Source organism: Lissotriton vulgaris, chromosome 12, assembly GCF_964263255.1.
Source record: "Lissotriton vulgaris chromosome 12, aLisVul1.2, whole genome shotgun sequence".
Lineage (NCBI taxonomy): Eukaryota > Metazoa > Chordata > Amphibia > Caudata > Salamandridae > Lissotriton > Lissotriton vulgaris.
The window spans coordinates 707990241-708016177 of NC_141700.1; the positions used below are offsets into that span (position 1 = coordinate 707990241).

Below are 25937 nucleotides of genomic sequence, written 5' to 3' on the forward strand. Positions count from 1 at the left end.
AAGGGAGAAGTCATGGATGAAACCGAAACTGCATGAAAGGCATCGCGATGTTGGACGTGTATGGGGAAGGAAGATGGAGACACTAGATGGAATCAAGATGAAACACCAATGAATTGGTGATCTCTTAGTAGAACTCCCTACCCCAACGCCGGAAACAACGACATCACCCCTTCGCAAGACCTCTGCAACTCCCTCGCTTCCTACTTCCACAACAAGATCGCTGACATACACGACAGCTTCAGCACTCAAACGACGCACGCCATGACCGCAGGACCTCCACCCACCACCACCCTCCGCGCCTGGACCCCAGTCAACACCGAAGACACCGTCCATACGATGAACTCCGTCCACTCCGGATCTCCAACCGACCCCTGCCCTCACCACGTCTTCAACAAAGCCGACGCTGTCATCGCACCCCACCTGCGGGACATCATCAACACCTCATTCGACACCGCCACCTTCCCCGAGAGCTGGAAGCACGCCGAACTCAGCGCTCCACTGAAGAAACCTACAGCAGACCCCACCGAACTCAAGAATTACCGTCCCATCTCGCTCCTCCCGTTTCCTGCCAAAGTCATCGAGAAGACCGTCAACAAACAGCTGGCCACCTTCCTCGAGACGAATGGATCCCTCGACCCATCGCAGTCCGGTTTCCGTGCCAACCACAGCACCGAGACCACCCTCATCGCCGCCACCGACGACATCCGAGCCCTGATGGACAACGGGGAAACAGCGGCCCTCATCCTCCTAGACCTCTCCGCGGCTTTCGACGCGGTCTGCCACCGCACCCTAGTTCAGCGCCTCAGCAACGTCGGAATCCAGGAGAAGGCGCTGGAATGGATCGTCTCCTTTCTCGACGGAAGAACACAAAGAGTCCGCCTACCACCGTACAAGTCAGAGGCCACCAAAGTCATCTGCGGCGTCCCTCAAGGATCCTCACTGAGCCCGACTCTCTTCAACGTCTACATGAGCCCCCTCGCGGCCATCGCACGCCAACACAACCTCAACATAATCTCCTACGCCGACGACACCCAGCTGATCCTCTCCCTGACCAACGACCCCGCCGCCGCCAGAGCCAACCTGCACGAAGGGATGAGAGAGGTAGCCGAGTGGATGACGACGAGCCGCCTGAAGCTGAACACAGATAAGACGGAGGTCCTCATCCTGGGCTCCTCGCCCTCCGCCTGGGACGACTCCTGGTGGCCCCCCGCCCTGGGCACCGCACCCAAACTGACGGACCACGCACGCAACCTGGGTTTCATCTTGGACTCCTCCCTCTCCATGACCAGGCAAGTCAACGCCGTCTCCTCGTCATGCTTCAACATCCTGCGCATGCTGCGGAAGATCTTCTGGTGGATCCCCACAGAGACCAGGAAGACCGTCACCCAGGCCCTCGTCACCAGCCGACTGGACTACGGCAACGCACTCTACGCCGGAACCACCGCCAAGATCCAGAAGAGGCTCCAGCGCATCCAGAACGCCTCAGCCAGACTCATCCTCGACATCCCACGACACAGCCACATCTCCGGACACCTAAGAGACCTGCACTGGCTCCCGGTCAACAAGAGAATCACCTTCCGCCTCCTCACCCACGCACACAAAGCTCTCCACGACCAAGGCCCGAGCTACCTCAACAACCGACTCAACTTCTACGCTACCAAACGCCACCTCCGATCCGCCAGCCACGCCCTCGCCGCCGTCCCACGCATCCGCAGAGCCACCACAGGAGGAAGGTCCTTCTCCTACCTGGCCGCCAAGACCTGGAACTCCCTCCCGGCCGACCTGCGCCTGACCCAAGACCACCTCTCCTTCAGGAAGAAGCTCAAGACCTGGCTGTTCGAGCAGTAGCGGCACCCCCCCCCCCCCCCCCCCCCCCCAAAGCGCCTCGAGACCCTACGGGTAGGTAGCGCGCTCTATAAATGTCTTTGATTGATTGATTGATTGATTATGACTGCCAAGGTAAGCTTTTTGTGAACGGAGACGATTGAAAGCAGCAATGCAAAATACTTTTGGTTTAAAATAGAGATATTTCTTAATGGGCTCACTTACTTCAACACAAGGTATTGGGAATTTGGGGAGAAATGTTGGATACATTTTCATTCATATTGGGTATTAGTTTTTTGATTAACTGCTTGCAAAAGTCCAAAATCTTGGCCTGAAATAAAATGCAGATGTGTATATGACTTTACAAATTTGCACAGTGGTCAGAAATCATATAATGTTCTCCATAGAGATGAACGTCCCAATATAAGGAGGCTCTGTAGAAAAAAAGAAAGTGGCCCTCATTGTTTTACTGTACTCCTGTTGGGCAGTTATGCCCCAAGCTGTTTGTATTGCCCCAATCTTTTGAGTACCCTCTCTCTCAGGCAATGCTCAATCCATCTCACCTGCTGCTGCCCTCCATGCCACACAATAGCCGTCTCGTTTATTTTAAAGTCCTGTCCTTTGGGGGCGGTCAGGTCAAAGCTTCCCACTTTTATGTAGTGGACATTCCCAGCTGCGTCCACCTGCCAGTTCAGGATGTCGAAGACTGGGGGTGGGTCACCATGCATGTCAAAGTAGACTTCTTCCCCATCTTTGTTTCGGAAGCGCCCTTCCTTCAGGTAATGGAAAAGCTGTTGGCGAACAAATATTGCTTCAAACAACCCTGAAAATATAAGACTTTTCTATGGAGCAGCATTCACCTACATGGGCTTAGCCATAAAGAAATATGAACCTTCTGACATTTTTTATCTCTTCAAATGAATTATAATGGACGCAACATGTCATGATATTTAAATTTACATAGTTTGACTCGACAATTAATGTATTGCCTTTCTTAAAGCATCTTTGGAGATCTTGCAGTGATTCAGTTAACACTTTCTGAAAAAGTAAAAATACTTTTCTCATTTTCTCTTTACCTGCCAGGGCTTAATTTCTCGGAGGCGGGAGCAGGCGCCCTGTGCAAATGGTCCCGCACCTGGCTTGCAGTGGATGAGGTTGTGTAAGGCATGAGCGATGGCATAGACAGAGTTGTAAACATTGTAGGTGAACCTGAAGTTGTCCACATCAAGGATAGTTTCATCTAGAGATCTTGGATTTTCGTGGCCAGTGCAGGCAGGTGAATCCTTGTCCGATCGGCTGCCCGTTGCCATTGTCCCATTGTCCTCAACATGCACTGGCCACCTACATCTGAAGGCCTGCTCCCAGAAAGCAATTGTGATGGGGTCATCCATGTTTTCGGCTGGCTGAAGCTGGAAGAGATAATCTCTGAATTCGGTCATTACTCCTCTTCGGATGGCCACTCCAATGGTGCCTCCCAAGGTCCTGGCAAACTCCCTCCTGGAGAAGGAGCGGGAGCTGGACCAGCTGTGGTTGGCTACCCAGACTCTTCCGGTAATTCCTTGTCGGGATACTTCCTCCATCACTTGGATGAGGAGTGACTCTGTGCAGAAGACCACAATGACCTTAGCTGAGGACATCCTGATGGCCTGGACAATGTGCTGGATCTTTTCTTGGGAGTAGACTAGGGGAAGGACCTCAGAAAATGCCACACACCTTCCGTGCCTGGCCAGCTCACTCTTGATGATCTGGCTCCCCTGCTGACCGTAGTCATTCTCTATTTCCAGTATCCCAACCCACGTCCATCCAAAGTGAAGGACCAGTTGGGTGATGCAGAAAGCCACGTCATTCCCACTTGGGATGGTCCTGAAGAACGATGGAAACTGGACTTTATCACTCAGAATGGGGACCACAGCAGAGTAACTGATCTGTGGACAAAGAGGTCAATAGTGGCATGTTAGCACCCAGTGCTCGTAAATAGATAGTGTGTTATGTTTTAGACCTGACGAAACTTGCTCTATTATGTAACTCATCTCATTTCCCCCATAGTTCTCACCCAGCTCAGTCAGGCACAGGTAGCTGAGACTGCTGCTGGAAAACAGGGATGCCCAGCTGACCTCTTCAGTGACTCACATTAGGACCAAGAAATGCAGAGTGGAGCAGGGGAGCCCAGATTGTTGCTCCAGGCTCCCCCTCTCCAGTTTCGTGACACAGCAAGGACAGAATGCAGCAAGGAATACAGAATGTAACAAGCATAGGTAAATGCATTTGATTTCGCCTTTGTGATTCATAATATTTTGTTTTTTGTTGCAAGTTGTAGTTTGGTGAATAGTAGTGCAATATAAGTTATTGAAAGTCTATTGAAGTGTTATGACTTGTTTTTTTTAAAGAAAGGCAATATATTGTGTTCTTGATGGTTTTATTATAAAATGGGGAGAGTAGGTTAATGGGGTAGCACTTTGAAAAAAAGTACATCTACCTGATATACAGGCTTGCAATTGGTGCAGCCATGGGGAGAATAGGTAAATGGTGGATTAAAAAGCAAGTATTCATTGCACCCATAACTAAGATCATTACCAATATATATTTGGCAAGTTTAACAAAGGCTTCATACATTTCTAAAAGAAAGATGTCTCTGGAGCATTACAGCATTGTTTTAAGAGGCTAAACACTCAAAGAAAGGAAGAAGTCGAGGAAAGGGACAGAAGGTGGAAGAGAGAGGGAAGTATCGAGAAAGTGAGGGACGATGGGAGTCAGCTAGAAGATAAGGGGCAGTAGAAAGAATGAAAGACAAGTAGGAGAAGTATAAAAAGAGCATTGCAAGGGAGTTAGGGAGAAAGAAAATAGAGAGAAAAGGGAGGAAAAAACGATAGGGAGGGAAATAGAAAGGGAGAAGAGCAATTCATTAGAGAAAGACACAGGAAGGGAGGAAGAAAGAAAGAAAGGCAGACAGACAGGGACGAAGAAAGAAAAGTAGTGAGAGAGAAAGAATACAAATGAAAAGAAGAGTGGAGGAAGGATAAAGAATGACAGAGGAAGGATGAAAAAGATAGCGAGCTGTCTGTATGGGAGACCTAAGAATTCAAGATGTGAATTAGGAATAGCAAAGCATTAATGTGTATGTCAATGAAATGTTAATGATAGCTGTTAGTATACCGCGTAGTAGAACACATATTGAAAACAAAATCAGGCATCATCTAACAGCAATTTTATCAACCACAGCAGGACACTAAATGTAAATAAGACAACAGATGCATAAGGGATGCAAGCTATTGTCTGAAGCTTCAGCAAATGCTACAGAATGTTCTCCAGATTGATCTGGCAAAATGAATGGAAATAATCTTTAAAACAATTTTAATGATTAATGCATATGGTTTCAGCAGATATTTAACATTTACACTAGAAAGAAAACATTTGCAGTGTTTTGTTGCTAAAGTAATTACAGTGCACGAAAGCGATGTTAATATATCCGTTCGTAGTGAAGCATCTTTATAAATGTACCCCATCATTACAATGCATTCCTGGCAACAACAAAAAAAAGTATGTTGGTGAAAAATGTATTTTTGAAGAAGTTGACGATGAAAATGTCAATGCAAAAAATGCACGTGACAGTGTACAATTATCCAGCAGAAGTAAAGTAAGTACTGCAATTCTATTTTGGCATATTCAGTGTTTTCTTCATTTCTGAATGTGTTGTTGATAGTCCTTCATGACCCAATTTAGGAACGTTCACTGTGATTGTAGTAATAATGTGTCTGGCCAGCATCAATTCATTCATAAACCTGAGATGTTGAGGATATTTTATATAAGAAGCAGACGGAAGAAAAAAAAACAGGGAGAACCTCGCTTGCGACCTACAGATGGCATAATGGGAGTTGTAGTCTTTATTTGCATCAGGAGAATGCATTTTACTGAACTATTCAGTTTACAATAGTGTGTGCAAAGAAATAAGTTACACTGCGGCTCACGGGTATGAGGAGATCACTGTGCCTCACCCTGTGCCTGTTTTGTTTTCTGTAAAACAAGGGAATGTGGACCAAATTATTTGCTTCGTCCAGGGACACCTCCGCTCTTACTACACCACTGGATGTAGGCCACACAATATCTTGGCCGAAAGTACTCTCTGTGCCTGTTAAATAAGGACTGCATAGGTGCACGCTACACAATAGTGCTCTGTCACAAGTGAGGGAGCCATGTCTCCGCATAAGCAGTCATTAGAAGAAGAAAGCATGCTAACGTGTTCTAGAGCTGCCTTGATGAATCCAGATGGATCAATAAAGTATACCAAAACAAAAAGGACATGTTAGAAATAAAAACAAACGATTTAGAGTTATATTACACATCATGTCTGGGCCTTTGTAAAAACTGGACAAATGGCCGGTATTTTAATTTGGGAAAGGTGGCAACCATAGTTGTTTCTGTGCTATATAATTTTACCGTGAATGACACACCAGCGTAATTCTTTGCAGAGGCCTATGTATCAGCCTTGAGGCATTAGATAGAGTCACTTGAAGGGTAGCTTGGGTCTGACCATCTGCTGGCGGCATTTTCCAAGCATACGCACAGGAATCTTTCGATGTGTGCTAAACATATCGATGGAGGATGACCCCCTCCCCCTCCAGCCCCCCAAACTCAATTGTAAATAGAATTTCTATTGGTAGAAAAAAAAGCACTACTTGAGAGCAATGAAAACTCTCGGTCCATGGCTTCCAAGGTTTCAGATTGCTTATGTGTGACGTTTTCATAATTTCATTGTGATTATGAGTGATGCTCAATGAGTATGAGTGACTCTTTTTCATGAGCAAAATCAACCATGGAAATAGATAATTATTAGAAATTACATCCATTTGAGCAAGAAAATGATCTAAAAAGATCTTGAAACTGCTGCAAAGCACCTGAAATGGAAAGGCCCTATTCTACTGCTGCTTTGTAAGCTGATCCTATTTTAAAGCAATTATGTATCCATATGTATTCACACTCCGCCCACATCCTACACGATTTTACACTTGTTCTGACTTCCCCATTTGCTTGCAGAACTACAGACACCTTACATCATTGAACAGTGTACATTTGTCAGACCATGTTTGGCTATGGAACCCTATACAGCAACTTAGATTTGAAATCCATCCATTTTCTTCATCTTAAACAGTACCATATGGTAAGTGATCCCTTTCCAAACACAAAACTCTCTTTCCAACTCTGCTGGGAAAATACTGACGCTATTATAGTAGTATATAAGCTCGGACAGGGTGTTAAAAGGAGCAATGATTTTACACTGTCAGTGAGTGAATCATCCACTCCTTCACTTTCCAACAATAGTCTAATTCTGCACCTACATACTTACTCTCTTCAGATTTACTAGTTTAATTGAAACTGTTTATGTGATGTTAATAGGCAAGAGAGCAATGTCTGATGCTAACCATTTAACTACCAGAATTGCACAAACGAGCACCACTTAAATGCAAGGAGCCGCACGGCCCCCCAAAATCCAACAATGGTCATTAGTAGAATAGAAGCAGTAATTCACCCAGTGGACAGGAGAGTGGACGGCCATCTTCACACTGAAACCCAACAAGAGCCCAGTGCACAGAGCGCTTAACCAGAAACCATTCTGCTAAATCACCTTCAACCCTTTAAAGGAAGGGTCCCTTTGGGGGTCGTGCAGCAACTCTTGGAGCAATGAGGTGCTTTAGGCCTTGCAAGGGGTACGGAAAGCATAATATAAAAAGCAATATATTAAAATACAAAAGGCATTCTCACGAGACAGCCTAAGGAGGCAGTGAAGATTTTGTGACTGAAAGAATTTTCTTCTGGTAGTCTTCCATTAGAGATGTGATTTAGGGGTTGGAATAAAGGTGCTGCAAAAAAGTTAGGAAATCATTTTTTTCTTAACTAAAAAGTTTTTTTTTCTAAATTAACTAGTCAGAAGTTATTCTAGAGTGATGTCAAGCATGTGGCATTGCATTAGATCTTGTGAACTTCAGTTACCATGAAAAGGTCACTTGTGAGGTAAATGAGGTTAAACAAAATGCTGCATGTTTTACTGTATTTGGGTTGAAGGTAAATGGGGTGCTGTGGTCACAGCCCACTTGCTTTGCCCGGGCATGAGTGCAGGCAGGATGTAGGTGGCATTGTTGTGGGTGACGAGTGTGCCAGCACTCCTGGAGACCATCTGCTGCTGACTGTAGTGCACTGCAGTCCCTACTGCCTCTGCTCGCCTTGGCGAGTCTGCCTGGGCAATTGCTGAGGCTCTGTAGATGGTCCCTCAGCTGATCGAGGCGATCCTGCCAGGTGAACGCGCAGCATTCCTGGCAACGTAACAGTAACCAGTGCAGTCACCAGCCTTTTCCGCTTCATATCACCTGCAGCCCATACCTTCGGAACAAAGAAGGGACTACTGTGCTGAAGTGCTGTCTCATTACTGCCACAGCCCAGCCAGCCAGCTCCTGAGGCACTGTCCAGCACAGCCTGAGAGACAGAGGAGAGCAAACTGAGCTGTAGCAACAAGCTCAGTAGTGTCCTGATGCTCTAAATTATGATATGGGAGATAAATACCTGAAAGTCAGTGACAGTCTGACAACGACTAGAGAGTGAGGCATGGTAATGCTCTTCTAAATCTGTCAAAAAAATAGTTTTTTGTGGCTGCATCCGTTATGTTTGATGTGTAAGCCAGAGAATGCTGTATCCAAAAATCTATTTTTAAGTGTATTTTTAGGCAATGTGAACACCATCATCATCAAATAACTTTATTCGATTAAAAAAAGAATCATAAAAGTACACAATTTAAAAATTTCATACACACAAATCACAAATGGTATTTCATGTTCAAAGGTTCAGGGGCCAAGACACAATACACATTATATATCATATCAAAAGCATAAAATCAATAAAACATATTCATAGTTCATAGCGATTCCTAAATAAAAAGCAGATCTAAAGAAACTGAGCATAGAACTACATATAAGAGCAGTTGTTAACGATCTCAAATACTCAGAACCTTCCTTAAATGCTAACACATTAAAGTATGGCTAAAGTGAGCACGGCCAGCACGTTACACAAAGCATAATGAGAGACTTAAAAAAAAGAAGAGTATAGCATGACCCTCAACTACCAGGACAGGTAGAGACCCTCCGTAAAACACAAAGAAACTGACTTCAGGGACGGAAGCTGCCCCATCTGTGGCTGGTGCATCTGTTTCCGCACTGATTACTGTAAGCACATAGTCAGAATCTGAATGAGTTCATGCAAAGGAATGATGGCTCTATGTCAAAATCCGGGGGCTGGGCTCCGGGTTGAAAGCAAGGCTTGGAGAACAATGCGTTCCAAGACTTATGTAAGACATTAAATTTACAAGCTGAATGAAACAGAAACCAGATTAAAGACACCCGATTGGATGGCGAAAAATGTTGACAAATTAATTAAGCCTCCGAACAGACATGCCAGCACTTAAAAAATAATAACAGGCACAGCGCAAGTGCTGTGCAGCTAAAAACCGTAAACAAACAAATACTTCCAGAAAAGCAGATGGAAATGGTACTTTGGTTCTGGGACACTGATAAGAGGAGCATACGAGGAACAACATAGTAACAAAGGAAAACAGTATGATACAGCCAATAGAAGCAGAGGAAAAGTAAGTGGTGAGCATAGAAACCAATTAAAAAGCAACGGGGCGGGATGTAAGCCCTTTTTTAAGATTTATATTAAATACAGTAGATTTCACAAGCAGGCGAAACCTAAAAAGAAGAGCGCTGCTGGCCTTTACAGGCTCGCTCCCAGCTTAGTAGGCACAGCTAATACCCAGGGCATCAGGAGCTAGAGCTCAGTAGACACAGGGAATACAGAGGGCACAGAGCCTACTGGTTGGAAATACTAGAGCCCATTCCGTCTCTCGCCCAGCTCAGTAGGCACAGGGAATACAGGGGGCACAGAGCATACTATCTCGAAAAAGTAGAGCCCAGCCAGGCTCACACCCAGCTCAGTAGTTGCAGGGAATACAGAGGGCACAAAAGCTACTGGCTGAAAATAGTAGAGCCCAGTCGGTCTCTAGCCCGGCTCTGTAGACACAGGGAATACAGAGGGCACAGAACCTGCTGGCTGGAAACAGTAGAGTTCAGTCATGCTCTCGCCCAGCTCAGTAGCCACAGGATATACAGAGGGCACAGAGCCTGCTGGCTGGAAACAGTTGAGCCAAGCTGGGCTCACAGCCCAGCTCAGTAGGCACAGGGAATACAAAGGACACAGAGTCTACTTGCTGGAAATAGTAGTGTCCAGTCAGGCTCTCGCCCAGCTCAGTCAGGGAACAGAGGGCACAGAGCATACTAGCTGAAAATGATGGAGTCCAGGCAGTCTCCATTGGCTCCACCCAGCTCATTAAGAGCAGGGAGTACAGAGAGTGTATCAGGAAGTTGTAGCTTAAAAAAGGGTAGCCCAGGTGGCCTTTACAGGCCTCATGCTAGCTGAGTAGTCGCAGGAAGTGCAATAGATTACTCCAGTAACTAAAAAAAGGGCCATTAGAGGCAAAAAGTATTTTCAAAGGTGTGACATGAAATTCACAAACTCCGGATTTTACCCGGTGAACCCTGAGCAAAACTGTGCACCCTGTCGTGTTTTTTTTACAATATTTTAAGGTTGGAAATTCGGCACTATGGATTGTAAAGACATAGATCAATCTCATTATATTTGAGAATGTAGATTTTGGAACTTTGACCCTAATTCACAAAAAATAACAAACTATAAGCAGAGATTTACTTTTCGTTCTTTTTCAAACTTTTTACTTTTTTTTTTAATTGACAAACTTTTTCAGTCGAAAAAATGGTGTCAATCGCACGTTTCCAGGCGTACTACTGAGAGTGTCATCATGTGACATCTGATGATGGAGTCTGGACTCACCTGGGCAGAAATCTATGCCCTGTAGATTTAAGTATACAGGCAATGCAGCTCTCTGTACACATGCACTTTTTTTTCCTTCATGTGCATAACATTTTTTCAGGAGTAGAAGCCCCTTCCGCTAGACTTACATCAATTCTGGGTTTGATTCCTTCCCGCTATGATCCTGAAAGGGGAGTTTTCTCCATCCCTAGGCTGGCTCAAATTGCCAACCATTTCCAGCATTGAGAAGAGTTGGACTGGAGTTCGTGAGTGCCCATAAACGTACATGTTTGCGGGTATTCACAGATTTACAAGAGAGGCTCCACCTTGCATTACCCACTGCCAACCCGTGCGTGGGATTTACGACTGCAGATTTTTTCACACTTGTGGCGGACAAATTCGCAAGGATAAATCAATATGCACCTGCCAGGAATTGTTTTGTGAATTGCTGGCAGGGGCAAATGGAAGTATTTTGGCTTGCCATAGACATTTCCACCAACGGTCCAGACACCTCTGCTCTGCCGGACTCTCCCTTGCACTCCTACTCCGCATACCCAGTAGCAGAGCAGCAGGTTGCGCCTTTTCTTACATCTCCCCCAAAGTGTGGAACGGCCTCCGAGAGCACATCAGAAATTCCTCATCACCTTTTGAGGTCTGCCAGAAGCTATTCGAATAACCTCCAGGTAGTCCTCCGCCTACCATCCAGCTAAGCGCCTGGATACCCTCACAAGCGAATAATGCGCTAAACCAACACTACCTGGAGCGCTATCACTTTCTGTAGGTGATTGGAAATCTGGGTAACTTAAAACTTTTGTATGTTTATGCAGAAAATTAAAGGCTTCTACAGTATCCAACTTCCCGAGGGCTGAGTGTTGAAGGTGAGCCCTAGTCTCAGCATTGCATATATAACATACAAGATTCAGTGCACATTAAACAGCCCAAGGAAGCACAATCTGGCAGTAGGGTATCATGAGGGGATCTTACCTGGGGGTACCTGTAGAGTCCCAAGACCCTGGCCATAAGCAGGCAGGTCGCAGACAGGGAATCGCCAATTATGACAGGCACTGGGAGACGCGATTGGCACTGGTAGTTGGGCACTGGCTCTCGCTGCCCTGATAGTATCCACATGGTGCCCTGAAGTGCCCGGGCTTCGGCAGAGCAGGAGTCATACATTTGAAGCCCCAGGGTGATGTTGGGGAGTAGGTGTTGGTTCCTGTTCACGTCTTCAATACTGAAAATCATGGATTGGTACCAGCGGAAAGCTCGAAATCGGAATCTGGGAGAGAATTAGGATTTAAATGTTTATTTGACCTCTGAATAAGGAGGGTTAAATGCAACAAGTTGATTATTTTCCTTCCTGCGCAGTGATTTGGCACTGAGCCTCAGATAAAGGACCTTGGTATTGCCTTGCCGTACTGCATGCAGTTTGAGTGGTAGGCTCCAGGTTCAGCTCTTCCAGTAAACCTCAGTTGTGCCATACGCCATTGTTTTTCCAGCCCTGGAACTGCCACAGATCTCCACCAATGCACCTCGGGTGGACTCTGAAACACGCCTACTATCTGAGTACAAAGATCTTATGCAGGATTGCTGATGCACCTCAATCCTGCCAGCAGCACCAACTGCTGATGCACCTCAATCCTGCTAGTAGCACCCACTGCTGATGCACCTCAATCTTGCCAGCAGCACCCACTGCTGATGCACCTCAGTCCTGCCAGCAGCACCCACTGCTATTCCAGCTCCTTGAAGTAGAAATAGCTGGCTTAACGCATTACCTTTCGGAGCTAATATAATGTTACGGTTGCAGCACGGGACCCACAATGTGTTGCCCACTCATTTTATTGTCAACATGTCCCTCCCCTGATGTTCTTATACTAGGACCTGTGCACATCACCACCAATGAACCTCAACAATGACTTCCCTACAACATGGGTGCCCCACTCATAGCTCTGCAAAATACATTAGACCTGACCTGAGAACCCCCTACATTTCCAAAACAGTTCTCTCAAAACATCTCCACAATGACTTGCACCATTGTTGGGGTGTCAGTACAAGTTTCCACACACAAGTATGGTACTGCACCTGTACCTTTACTACCAGCCCTCAGCACTGTTCAAGGAGTGGAACAACCACACAGATTCACCAGTTACCTTCAGTTCTTAGCTGCACCCCCTGCTAATCTAGGACTGTGATCAGACTTTAAAGTTTGCAAGAACCTTTTCCCACTCTCTCTACTCCGCCAACCAATGATCCCGCTCCCTTCTCATCCAGTCTTACGTGTTGCAGTATTTTGGCGCGGGGGGCTCCCTGAATTTGCTCAGAGGGAAGATGTTGTTGTAAAAGATTGGGAAGACCCCTCCAAGAATGACATCTCCACCCCTGGATAGACTGCTGCCGATGTCGCTTCGCAGGTGGCACTGTGTCTGCGCCCCAGAGACAGGTAGGGGGAGGCTTAGAAGAACAGCCGCACAGATCAACACAGCCTTCTTGGGCTTCCGGCTCTCCACCATCTTCTGCGTCAGTCAAGACAAACAGCTGGAGAACTATCCTGTAGTCCACCTACCGCCAATTAGCAGAAACATCAGGGTCAAACACTGAGAAGCATGCTGTAAGCAATTCAGGAAATACATTAGAACCAATTGTCAGGAAATGCATCAGGGACAAAAGTCAGGAGAATATCAGCCCCAACAAGAGATTAATATTACACCACAGAAATTCAGGACAAGCAAACTGATCTTTTAATTGTCTTATTCTGGTAACATGCGACCCTTTCTTCGGTTTTATCTGCTGTGCATTAGCTTTTCAGGTGGGATCAAGGTCCATTATCGAAGAGCTCACACAGTTGCACTTTACCCTGTGTATACTTCAATTAATCAGGACAATCACTGAAGTTACTATGGAAATTTGCGACCCTTTTTAGTAGTATTAAGGTTAATTTTCGAAGCGCTCACGCACTAGCACTTTACCTTGTGTACACTGGGCCTTATTTATGAAGGCCTTGCGCCGCCGGTGCGTCACTTTTAACATGGGAAAAAGTGACGCACCGGTGGCGCAAGGCTTTCATAAATGAGGCCCACTGTATTTATCAGGACATTTACTGAAGTTTCCTTATGTTTTAGCACGCGCTCATTCTTTTAATATTTGTATACTGGTCAATACTGTGTGCTCGTGCAGTGCTTTTTAAGTAACTAAAACCATATTTAATAACTTTAAACTGGTTAACCAAATCTTAAGAGACTTTATTCTCTGACCTACAGAGGGGAAACAGGGTCCAACATCATATTTTTGGAAACATTTTACAACCAGCTACCAGGAAAAACGAAGCATCAACATCGGCAAATATTTAATCGTCAAATATCAGAAAATAAACAACATAAGGACATATTTTTGCATTTGAATATTGGAGAATAAGTCAACCCCAAATGTCCAACAACATAACACTGCCATCTATGTGGAAGTATTTCCAACCTAATAAAACGAGTTAGACCTCTTCCTAATGTAGAGAAATATTTCTCCTCTAAATGTGTACAACTGTGAGCCAGCTGCACAAGAGAGGCTCCCTCATAAATACTGTTTTCATGTTCTTTGAGAAAAAAACTATTTGTAAATGGAAATTGGTGAGACATTAAATTCACAAAATCAAGAACAACATCTTACCTGCCAGGTAATCTGCACCAGAGAGTCCCAGTAGATTGTTTCCAGCCAAGCCAGGAATCTTAAGTAGATGTGTTTATAGTAACCACCTGGTTTCAGAGAGTACAGACCACCCCAAACCCAACACAAAGTTTGGGGTGCTTGATGAGGAGTGCCTGTTCACCCTGAAGCTGCACATCTCTGGAAGTCTTACAGAGGGAAATGTGAACCCCTCGAAGGTGAGAGGCAGACGTGATGACCCCGAGAAACAATGAGACATGCTCTAAAACACATGCAGCTGGCGGTTCTGATTGCAGAGTTGCATTTTGGTTCCACCGAGCTTAAAGTTTTTTTTACCACTTTCTACATTTCAGAAATAAAACATACTCTGCAGCATGTGTTTAAAGGGATTGCACGTTTTATTGGAGGTCACAGAATGACCCATACAAATATGCTTTCAATTTCTGAATGGAAAGATAATTGCTTTATGCTAGTTTTTGAAGGATATTATATTAGTCTCAAGAAAAGATGGAACTTTACATTGAGAATGAGATCTCAACTATTGTTCAGTTCTACTTATATTATTAACTTAGATTCTTATTTCAAGTTCTGAAAGGTTTTAATAGTCATCTTTTCTATGCCTAGCTTTTGCAGAAGCCTGTCGAATGAACAAATACCGCAGAATTTGGAAAGCTTGAGGGAAACTGCTGAACACCACAGAAAAGATTAAAATTTGAAAGCTCCTGTTTAGGTCCAGTGTGGACCCTTCTCTTGAGAGAGGGGGGTAGGGGGGTTCTGTTCACAAAGTGACTCGTTCAAAAGCCAAGTTCATGAAGTCTTGCTTTCCAGGTGTGATCTCTACTGGCAGCATAGCGCCATCAATGCGCCACATGGGGACACCACCTGAGCCGGGATGTTGATGCTGGGCATCTGATGCTAGGTACAGAGAAATCAAAGGAACACAGACATGCCAGTGGTTCTAACGTCTTTCCAGAGGAGAATGGCTCTGAAATATATACAAACACTTACTTCCCTGAGCTTCATCCGTTGGGAGCAGAAACCAGAGAATATTCATGCCCTGTAATTATAAAATGGAAGACTGTTATTTTTTTAACTAGCAGTGCCAATTGGTATGAACACTCCCACCCTCCCCCATTCCACTCCAGGGGCAGCTCACTGTTTCTCATGTCATTGATAGAAATGCAAGGGCTAAGGGCTAAGGGAGCCTGGGCTTCAAAGGCACCATCTGAAAGATGACCTTATGTGGCTAGTCTGTCACCTACCCTAGGATTGGCTGTAGGGAATGGGTGTGCTTCCTAAGTCCAGGAGGTCAGATGGATGAGAGAAGCTAAAGGCTATCGAGGCAGGATAAAGATGTATGCAATTAATCTATCTGCATAGAACTCCATTACATAGTCCTTGGTTTGCCTGACATTGTGGCACATATCTAGACTTAGCCAAGTTATGTTGGAGCCCTTTGATGAAGAACAACGGGAACCACTGGTGAAGAGCATACCTCCTCTGTCTTTCTCACTTTATATGCCCTTGTTTTTATTTACTTTAAACTGGGCACCATGCTCTCAAATCCTGTGCTACCTGAAGTTGCTTGGTATACATGCCTCAAATTCCGGCTGTCCAGATCTACCAACTTGAGACACCATGGCCTAAAGCTCGACACGTGGGGACACCACCTACTGGAAAGCAGCTAGATCACTGTCCATGCTGATAGGTCTTAATACCTATTAAGTAATATTAATCCTTTCAAGTCGCGATACTTCACTATGCTCATATGGGATCTTACTCTTATAACAATATTGTCCACATTGATTGACTATATTGAGATCATAATTTGGACAGCAGTTGTGTTTGAATTTTAAGCTCTGAAGAGGAATTATGCCATAAAGATTTATTTGTTTATGGTATGTATAGAATACAATTATAGTTGTAGGAGCTGTGGGCACTTTACATATCTCAATTCAGTTACCATGCAAAATGTTCATAACTTTAACTTCCAAATGCATTCTGGGGGAATCAGCATAACTTGAAGTTAGCTACAAATGGGTAAATACCACAACAGAAAGACCAAAAAAGGTGTGTTTTAAACATTTTTAGAAGATAAGGAGTTTTGGAATTGTTATTGTACATTCTGGGATCTGGGTCTATAGCCTACGGGCTAGGTAGGAAATGACCCACTTTGCAGTCTTGTTTTTCTTTATTTGCGGGGTCTCCAGTGACAGTCCAACTTTTCCTTGTTAATTTATCTCTCGTTATAGGAATTGAGTTTATCTTGTAGGGATCATAAACCTTCAGCTGTAGGCAGAACATTGAACTTATTCCTGAACCTCCTTTGAACTCCTAACTTGGAGAAAATAAGACTTATTGCCAATAGTGGCCCACATGTAGGTTGGAATCAATTTATCTTTTTAGCACTTTAGTGTGAGAGTAATTGTTGATAAGTCACTTTTGTACATCACTATTATTTGCATGTCAGAGTGGTTTTTATTTTTGTTAATTTTGGGACTTTGTGTTGCAACATAACACCTAATACTCAGATTATACAGTATTGGATCTTTCATAGATTCACATGCTTATATCACTCCTCGTCGTCGAAGTGGAATCCTGTGGTACTATAATAAAGCAATGTGCATTACTACAAAAGATAGGATGGCAGTGAACCATGTTTTTTAACCCATCTATGTCCTTTTTAAAAAGGACCAAGGTGCAAACTTGAGCCGATCAGGCAACAGCACCCTCTCGAAGATTCCCAAGAGAGGCTGGATCTCCCAGATTTTCAACTGTGTGATAGGAGTCTCCTTGAGCTCTGCGCAAATTACTATTTTTCTCTGAGTTTTTCAGAGGAATTTACTTCTAAAAACCATTACTCTGTGAAGGAACACTCAGAACCACACACATTTTAAAAACAAGACCAATAGTAACCTTCTATTCTGATGTTTATGTCTCTGGTTACCAATTTGCAAAGTATGCTCCAAGATTACTATATGAAGTTCCATCATCTGCACCTGTGACTCCTGTGCCACAAGCACCAATGCCGGTACAGTTGCTGCAAACTCCTAAACTTCCACCAAAACCATCACTATTGCTTTAAGCACCTGTCTCCCCTCAACGCATTTTGGTGGGGACCTTGGCTGACCCTCCAGCTGACAATGCCATCTCTAAGGAGGAAGACAGGGAAGAGGGCAAAATACGAGGCAATAAATCAGCTCCCAATGAGTGGGATGGCTATCTCATCCCCAGTGGGCAGTCAAAATATTGATTTTTTTATATCGACCTACACTAATATAGAGGTTATAAATCATAGGGCAGAATTTCGATGTCAAGAATATTGGTGACCAGAATATCGACCTTACGGTAAGTAATATAGTTTTTTTTTATATCGAAGTAAGTACTATCGAAGTAAGTAATATCGTTAGCAAAAATATTGTTGTTAATAATATCAATATTTATCTTAGTGTTATGTATTTTAGTATGTATTTTATATGTATGTTCAACATTTTTTGTAATGTATTTTTATTATTTTTAAATATATGTATTAAATGTTTAGAAATGAGTCATTTTTTTAAAGTAGATTTTGCGTTTTAGTTTCAGAGTGGGTTGTGGGTTTATAGGGGAATAGGATGGGAAGTAATTCATTTATAATTAATTGATTATTATTTACTTATTTATTGTTATTGATCATTAATTTATGGTTAATTAATTACTAAGTGGTAATTAATTTTTAATAATTGAATAATTTATCATTATATTCATTATAATTAATGTTTTATTATTTTTTATATATTGTTATTGTTTAATAATTTATTGTTAAATAATTATCAATGTTTAATTACTTTTACTAATTGATTTATTGATAATTAAATTATTTATGTTAATTTTTATGTGTGGCGGGTTGTGGGTTTATAGGGGAATAGGGTGGGACGTAATTTAATTATAATTAATTAATACACATTATTTATTTATTGTTATTGATAATTAATTCATTGGTAATTAATTATTAATTGTGGATTAAGTTTTATGAATTGATTAATTTATCATCATATTAATTATAATTCATGTATTATTATTTTTTATTTATTGTTATTGTTAATTAATTGATTGTTAATTTGTTATTAATTGGTCATTAGTTTCTATTAATTGAATAATTGATAAGTAAATTAATTTTGTTCTTTTTTATGTGTAGCGGGTTGTGTGTTTATGGGGGAACAGGGTGGGAAATAATTTAATGTTATTCAAGTAAATATTAATTTAATTTTTACAGTATTTATTATTATGTTTTTTAGTTCATTTTTAATATGGTAGTTATTTTATTAAAATTATTTAATTAATAAGAATGTTAATGCAACCCCTATGTTATCCTATATTTTTCACAGTTTCATTCACTGGAATTGTAATAGTCATTCTAACCCCTACTCTATCCAACACTTTCCCTACTGTTGCACTTCCTGGAATGGGAATAGTAATTTTAACCCCTACCCTATCCAATACTTTCCCTACTGTTGCACTCACTGGAGTGGGAATAGTAATTTTTACCCCTACGATATCCAACATTTTCACTACTGTTGCACTGTTTGGAGTTCGAATAGTAATTTCATTACCTCCGCTATCTAATATTTTTTTATTATTTCTATTAATGTAGTATTTAATTAATTTTAAAAAGATTAAAAATAATGTAAATGTTTTAAATTTGTTGTATATATTTATTCAATTTTTATTTATAGTATTGTTTTATGTGTATAGAAGTATTTATAATGTATATGATATTTTTATAAAATGACAAGTGATTAAAATAGTTATTAAAAATTATTAGTAAGTATATATATATATATATGAACAGTGATTTATACAAGGGTGGTTGCAACTTGTTGCCTTATTTAAGTTTACACAAATGAAGATATTCAAACAACTTTGCTCCATTGCTTTGAGCACAATTTTGGTGCATTTATGCAGCCAATTGAACTATTGTAATAGACCACAACATAAACAACATCATTGTGTTCATATGTCGAAACATCAGGTTTTATGAATTGGAAAACCTAGATGATTTTAAAGCATTTATAAGTATTTATATTTATTTATATGCTATATTTGCACAGATTAGGTGGCGTTAATTGCACATATGCATTTGCACTTTTTCTACGCGCATTGCACTTTTCAGTGACATATGGACAGTGGTTACACTATATTGTCTTTTTGCAATCGTATATACAAGCGCATTTATGCGGGTATCATGCGCCACCACAAATGGGCGTTATCAATATTTGTTTGATATTGAATTCTAAAAATAACGACAAAAATTTTACAATTTTATAAAAATGTTAATGTCAGTGTAAACTTTAGCAACAAAATGTAAATAATGCATCAATACCTCCTTTTATTCACCTGTATATATACATATATCAATTGATGGTTTGGAAAACAGACTAGCTATGTCTAATATATGTAGTATGTTCTCAGTTTTAATGCTTCTAATCACATGGTGTTGCAAAAAGAAAAAAATGGTAATTGTAATTTGTGCAATGGACCCTTTAAAAGGGATGTTCTTTTACTTGCCTGACGATCTGTGACCAAGGGCGGACGCCCGAAACGCGTCAGATTTGATGAACTTGCCTTTCCATTAAATATTGCCAAATGAAGATTGGGACTCGCGTGGTTTTTCTGCTCAGCTGCCTTGCCGGTGGTTTGTGATGAAAAATTGCTTTTGTTTTATATATATATATATATATATATATATATATATATATATATATATATATATATATATATATATATATATATATATATATATATATATATATATATATATATGCTTAATTAATTTTTAACTGTGTTTATTTTAATTATATGTATTATTTACTTTATTTTACATTATGTTTTTAAAGTCCTCATTTTGCCCAATATATTGATGGGTTATACTGAAGAAACTCAAAATCTTCATTCTCAGGGGTCTCACTAATAGAACAAAGAACTTGGCACAGAAGCTGAAATATGAAAAGACATCTTTATTAAACTTAAAGAAGTGAGGCTACGTCACACAGAAGCCCTAGCAACTGAATGAGGCAGTCTGAGGAGTACAAAAACCAGAGGCCTTATATATGCTTAGGGTTCCGAAACTCAGCATAAAAGTAAGGGGCAGTCCTAGCTTTTGCAAGCATGCAAAATGCCTAACATGGACATGCAAGATCTGCCAAATATTAGTCAATAGAAAAACATTCAAAACAAGGTATCATGTAACCAGAACATCCCCCTTGAGTCGTGTCTTTGTCCGATCCCATAAGTCAATCAATGACAGCACCTATAGGTCAATCAGTAATGGCAGAACATGTTTGCGTGCTTCAAAGGAAAGGTTTGTGGAATAGGAAAACACAGGGAGAGAATAGCGAAGGCCAAAAGATAAGATACAGCATGAAAAGTATACTAAAGGCTAACAGATAGTTGATACAGGGATTAGGTGGTCCAGACAAGAATTAGTTTAGGCCGGCTGGTGTCTGAGATGAGTTTCAAGACAAGGACAGAGGGGATTTTCGACACATTGCAGTCCAAAAGGGCAGAGACACTTTGTGAATCATGCAGCCTGTGTAAAGGCAACACAAAATGGAGTTTGAATGCAAAATGGAGTCAAAAACCACGTAACCTCAATACTTTTAGTCTCTCTGGGGGCCAGATGTAGGTAAATGGCATTTACTGATTTGTAAATACCGAATTTTACCGATTCGGAATTTACAAATAGGTAAATGCTATGTAGGTATTTTTATCAAATAATTTAACGAATCTGTAATATTCGGTAATTACCGAATCGGTGTTTACCAATTCGGTAATTGCCATTGATTCCTATGGGCCTTGAGGCCCATAGGAACCAATGGCAATTACTGAATTGGTAAATACCGATTCGGTAAAATTACCAAATTCACAAGGGGGACAGGGTGTTACTTTGACACCCTGTTGCACCCCTGATTCAGGCTTGTGTGGCATGCAACACACATACATGCCCTTAGGGCATGTATGTGTGCCACATGGCACAGGTGTACATGCACAGATGTGCATGTACACAGGAATTCGTTATTTACCATCAAATAGTATTTGATGGTAAATAACGAATTCTAAAGGCCCTGTGGCACTGTTTTCAGTGCCACCTACATCCAGATTTACCGATTCGGTAAATTTACCGATTCAGTATTTTACCGGATCAGTAAATTTACAGAATCGGTAAATTTACAGAATCGTTAAAATTAGGGCCCCCTACATCTCAAGAACCAAATACCGGTCGGTAATGGCCAAAATCGGCCGTTACCGACCGGTATTTGGCCACCTACATCTGGCCCTAGGTCTTGTCTTGGGGACCCTGGCCATAGACCCTAGAATGAGACCCAGAAGAAAATAGCCCATTAGTATACAGCTGTTCCCAGTTCCATCTCCACATACTAACTGTGCCAACCGGGATGCCAGGAGATAATATGGCCAACAGAGTAGGTGGCATAATCATTGGGCTCACGTTACCTTCTCTCTCTACTTTATCAATTGAGCCCACACCTTCTCTCTGCTTTTTCGATTGCACGCCATATGAGATTCACTAATATATACAATATTCCGGAGGCATTCAGAAAATGTTGGGGGATTCTCGGATTTCCATAAATTACAGATTTCCTGTCTTGCCAGCAAAACAACATAAAACAAAAATTTAGATTCTACAGCAGAAATTTGCGCTTCTTGATCCAAACTTAGTCCCCAAAAATTAATTTTAATGTTACCTTTATTTGTACCCCTATGGTTTCTCCCCCAAAAAATATTATCGCATTCCAAAGAGGCACAATTTTGGGACATGACATAAGCATATGTATATCGTCAGTCTCTACCTCCATGCACCTGGGACAGGTATAAATGTTGCCAGTGACCTTAGAGAGTTTTACAGGAGACCAATATACCCTATACGGGGTGAACAGATGGTTTCAGTGGTGCTGATTTTACTACTTTTCGCAGGGTAGCATATGAATTACTCCACATTTGCATTAGATCCTGATTTTCAAGCTCTTTGCCCCACAATTTTAAAATGTCTTTCTCAATATGTCCTTCTGTCTCCACAAAAGCCCAAATCCAAAATGATGTTTCCTTACGCCATGACCGGTTCTCATTACTTGATCAGAGTTTGCGTCCTCAAACTCTGCCCAGTCTTGCGTAGCCCACCAAGAGCTGAGTTGGTAATATTTGAACCTTGTCAGCAGACCATTGGTGCAGTTACTAAATGCTTCCAAACTCATCAAATTTGTACCAACCTTAAGGTCCGCCCAACAACAAATACCTCTAGTTGTCAAAGGTTGGCTCAATTGGTCCCTCAAACACTCCGGCGTAACGGGTGAGTCCCAAATTGGTGCCCATGATGAGAAATATGGGATTTTGAAAGTTTGCCGCACATACATCCTTCAGTGCTGACTTTAAAATCTTAATCCTCACTTTTAAAAGAAAATGTAGGATCCCCATATTTAACAAAAAAACTAATTTGACCTACTGGTAGGTCTGTCAATAATGCTTCGCCAATCATTGAATTATCAATCTTATTGGCCAGCATACGAACATTCTTGAATTGGAAGGCATAGCAATAGGCTAATATATCTGGTAATGCCAGTCCCCCAATGTCAAGTCTCCTACGCACTTTTTACCGGAGATCCTGACACCCTTTCATGCCCAGATAAAGCTTCCTATTCTTCCCTGGAGTTTTGCTATATCTTTCTTTTGGAACGTGAGTGAAACAGAATGAAACGTAAATGTCACTTTTGGCAAAATAATCATTTTTATAAGGTTAACCCTACCGTAAATATTAAGTGGTAAATTCGCCCATTTAGAAAGCAAACCTATAACTTCATTACTAGCTTTCGTCCAGTTTACTTTAATGATGTCTTCAATATTCTGAGTTATTTGGACTCCCAGATATCTTATTTGATTCTTTGCCCCGCTGCTTGCCACCCCCTGATTCCAATCCATGATCTCAGTTTTACCTGGATTCACTTTATAGCCTGAGATACGACCGAAGGCCTCCGCCTTCCTCATCGGATTTGGGATTGCTTCTTGTGGATTACTTATATAAAGCTACAGGTCATCTGCATAGAGCCCTAACTTCACTTCGAAAGAATGGGATTTTTTGACCATTGAAATGTATGTATTTATGTTGCTTGTTTGCTGTCAAAAAATTCAATAAACAAAAAAAAAAGAAAAAATGGGATTTAAAAGGAGAAATGGCCATATCCGCCCTGATTAGATTTGCTAAAGGCTTGATATATATATTGAAAAGGAGCGGGGAGAGGGGGCAACCCTGCCTTGTCCCTCTAAAAATATCAAACCAATCTGACAGCCTCCTGTTTATTAAAACTCTGGCTGTAGGGCCTTGATATAAAGTCTGGATCGCGGTTACCATGTTCAGCGGAAAACCGAAACTCCGCAAAGCCTCCCATAAATATGGCCAATGTACCAGGTCAAAGACTTTTGCTGCGTCCACTGCCACTATAGTAAGAGATAGCTCGTAATAACTGGAATGTCAACTCATTTAGTTGCCTCCCAGGAATAAACCCTCTTTGGTTAGGGTGGATGACCTCATGTATTGCTTTGGCCACCCGAGATGCAATAATACCAGAAGATATTTTGTAATCCATATTCAACAATGAAATCGGCCTATATGAGTCTATCTTCTGTGGATCCTTATTAGGTTTCTGAATCATAGTACTGTTGCTTCAAGTCAAGATTTAGGAAGCTTTTTTCCACCTATCTATATCCTATTAAATAAACTGTATAGAATGGGAATTACAGTGTCTAAGATAAACGGGAAAATTCTACGGGAAGACCATCCAGTCCGGCTGCCTTTCTCTTAAGTATTTTATGGCACTGAGCTCTTATCTCACTCTCCTTAATCACTCCATCTAGAATTTTTTAATTGCTTAGTAGATAACCGGGGGAGAGTTGTTAACCCAAGCCATTCCTTTATGTCTGCCTGACTTGGTGCTGTGCCCTCTCTATATAGTTCTTTCATATATCTCCCAGCCTCCTTACACAAATCTGAGTTAACGTTCAGAAGGACACCTGATTCTCCACTAATCAACTCTCGTATTGCGTTTCTTGCCCTATCCGCTTTTCCTTTCCAGGCTAATAGTGCTCCATAGTTCTTATCATAAGCAAAGTGTTGAATTTTGCTTGCCTTCCAACTATCCATGGATCTTTTATCCATTTTTGCCAGGAATGCAGCCTGTAACCCCTCTAACTCCTTACTTAAAGCACCCACTCTATTTGGATCCTCTATGGATGCCATCTGTAGCTCCCCCTCTTTATTCTTAATATCTTGGATCGCACCTTCTTTATCCTGTTTTTCCGCTCGATTTTTCCCTATCATTCTAGATTTTAAGGTTCCCCGTAAATATGCTTTGAAAGCATCCCAAACCATATCTTCTTCTGTTGAACATTCATTGGTAATAAAAAAGCCCTCTGATTTCTCCCTTAAATCTTCGACTACCCTCTCGTCTAAGAGGATCGCCCTATCCAGAGTCCACCTTCTACACTCCTCTATTTGGGATATGACTCACATCAAGAACATCTCCACATAGCTCCTGATCAACTAAAAAGTAATCTATACGGGAGTGGTGTCCGTACTTTTTACTATAAAAGGTGAATTATCTCTTATCCTTTTTAATTAGATTGCCATATATCTATTAAGTTAAATTCTCTCAATATAGTAGTTAGTCGAGAAAAAGTTTTCGGCGGGCTATTGTATTTTGCTTTCGACGTCCTGTCTAATCCCTTGTTTAAAACCAAATTAAAATCCCCCCTAATACAATAGGGGCTGCTGTCTCCAATAGACAAGACTTCAATTTTTCCAGAGAATCTGGGTTGTCATTATTCGGACCATAATAGACAGCACATATCAAGGGCCTGCCATGCACTAAAAAAGTTGCCACCAACCACCTGCCCAAAAAATCTGATTTATATTTAATTAATCTTTTTTCATTGTTTGTTTTAACAATTATGGCCACTCCTCTAGTACTCCCACTCTGGTCGGAACATACTACCTCCTGTATCCATCTACATTTTTGAAAGCATTGTTTACATTCTGTCCTTTCTAAATGGGTTTCTTGCAACAGTATTATTTGAGCCGCACTATCCATACAAAATTCAGCAACACGTGACACTTTTTTCCTAGATCTTAATACATTTACGTTCCATGTTAATATATTAAATATTTTAGCTTAGTCTATGCTCATCTCATCGAATAAAGAGAGTCCTGGATCCCCCATACAACATCAACCCCATCTAGTTTCTCCCGCAGTAAAGAATTAAAAACTATGTTAATGAGGACAAATGTTTTTGTGTTTTCCTCCCACTGCACCCCACACCCAGTGTCCCTTTCCCTCCTCCCCTCCCAGGAAACCCCCTTTCAAGAAACAAGAGACCTAGGCCACATATATATATATATATATATATATATATATATATATATATATATATATATATATATTTATTTATATATATATATATATATATTCCCCTTTGTTGCTTTTTTCCACCTTTTTTTCTTTATCTATTCAAACGTGCTATATCTCATTTATTGCACCTGCGCTCCCTTACCT

At 41.6% G+C, this 25937-nt stretch overlaps 1 protein-coding gene across 1 annotated transcript in view; it reads right to left on the reverse strand.

Moving 5' to 3' along the window:
• The window catches only part of LOC147678058 (extracellular calcium-sensing receptor-like), a 48543-nt gene that overhangs the window by 17007 nt on the left and 5599 nt on the right, over positions 1 to 25937 (reverse strand). The window contains exons 2-5 of the mRNA XM_086945610.1: positions 11674 to 11965; positions 8197 to 8289; positions 2901 to 3749; positions 2388 to 2615 (exon numbers count right to left, since the gene is read on the reverse strand). Of these exons, the coding sequence (XP_086801736.1) occupies positions 2388 to 2615; positions 2901 to 3749; positions 8197 to 8289; positions 11674 to 11965 (1462 nt within the window). The remainder of the gene's footprint in view (positions 1 to 2387; positions 2616 to 2900; positions 3750 to 8196; positions 8290 to 11673; positions 11966 to 25937) is intronic.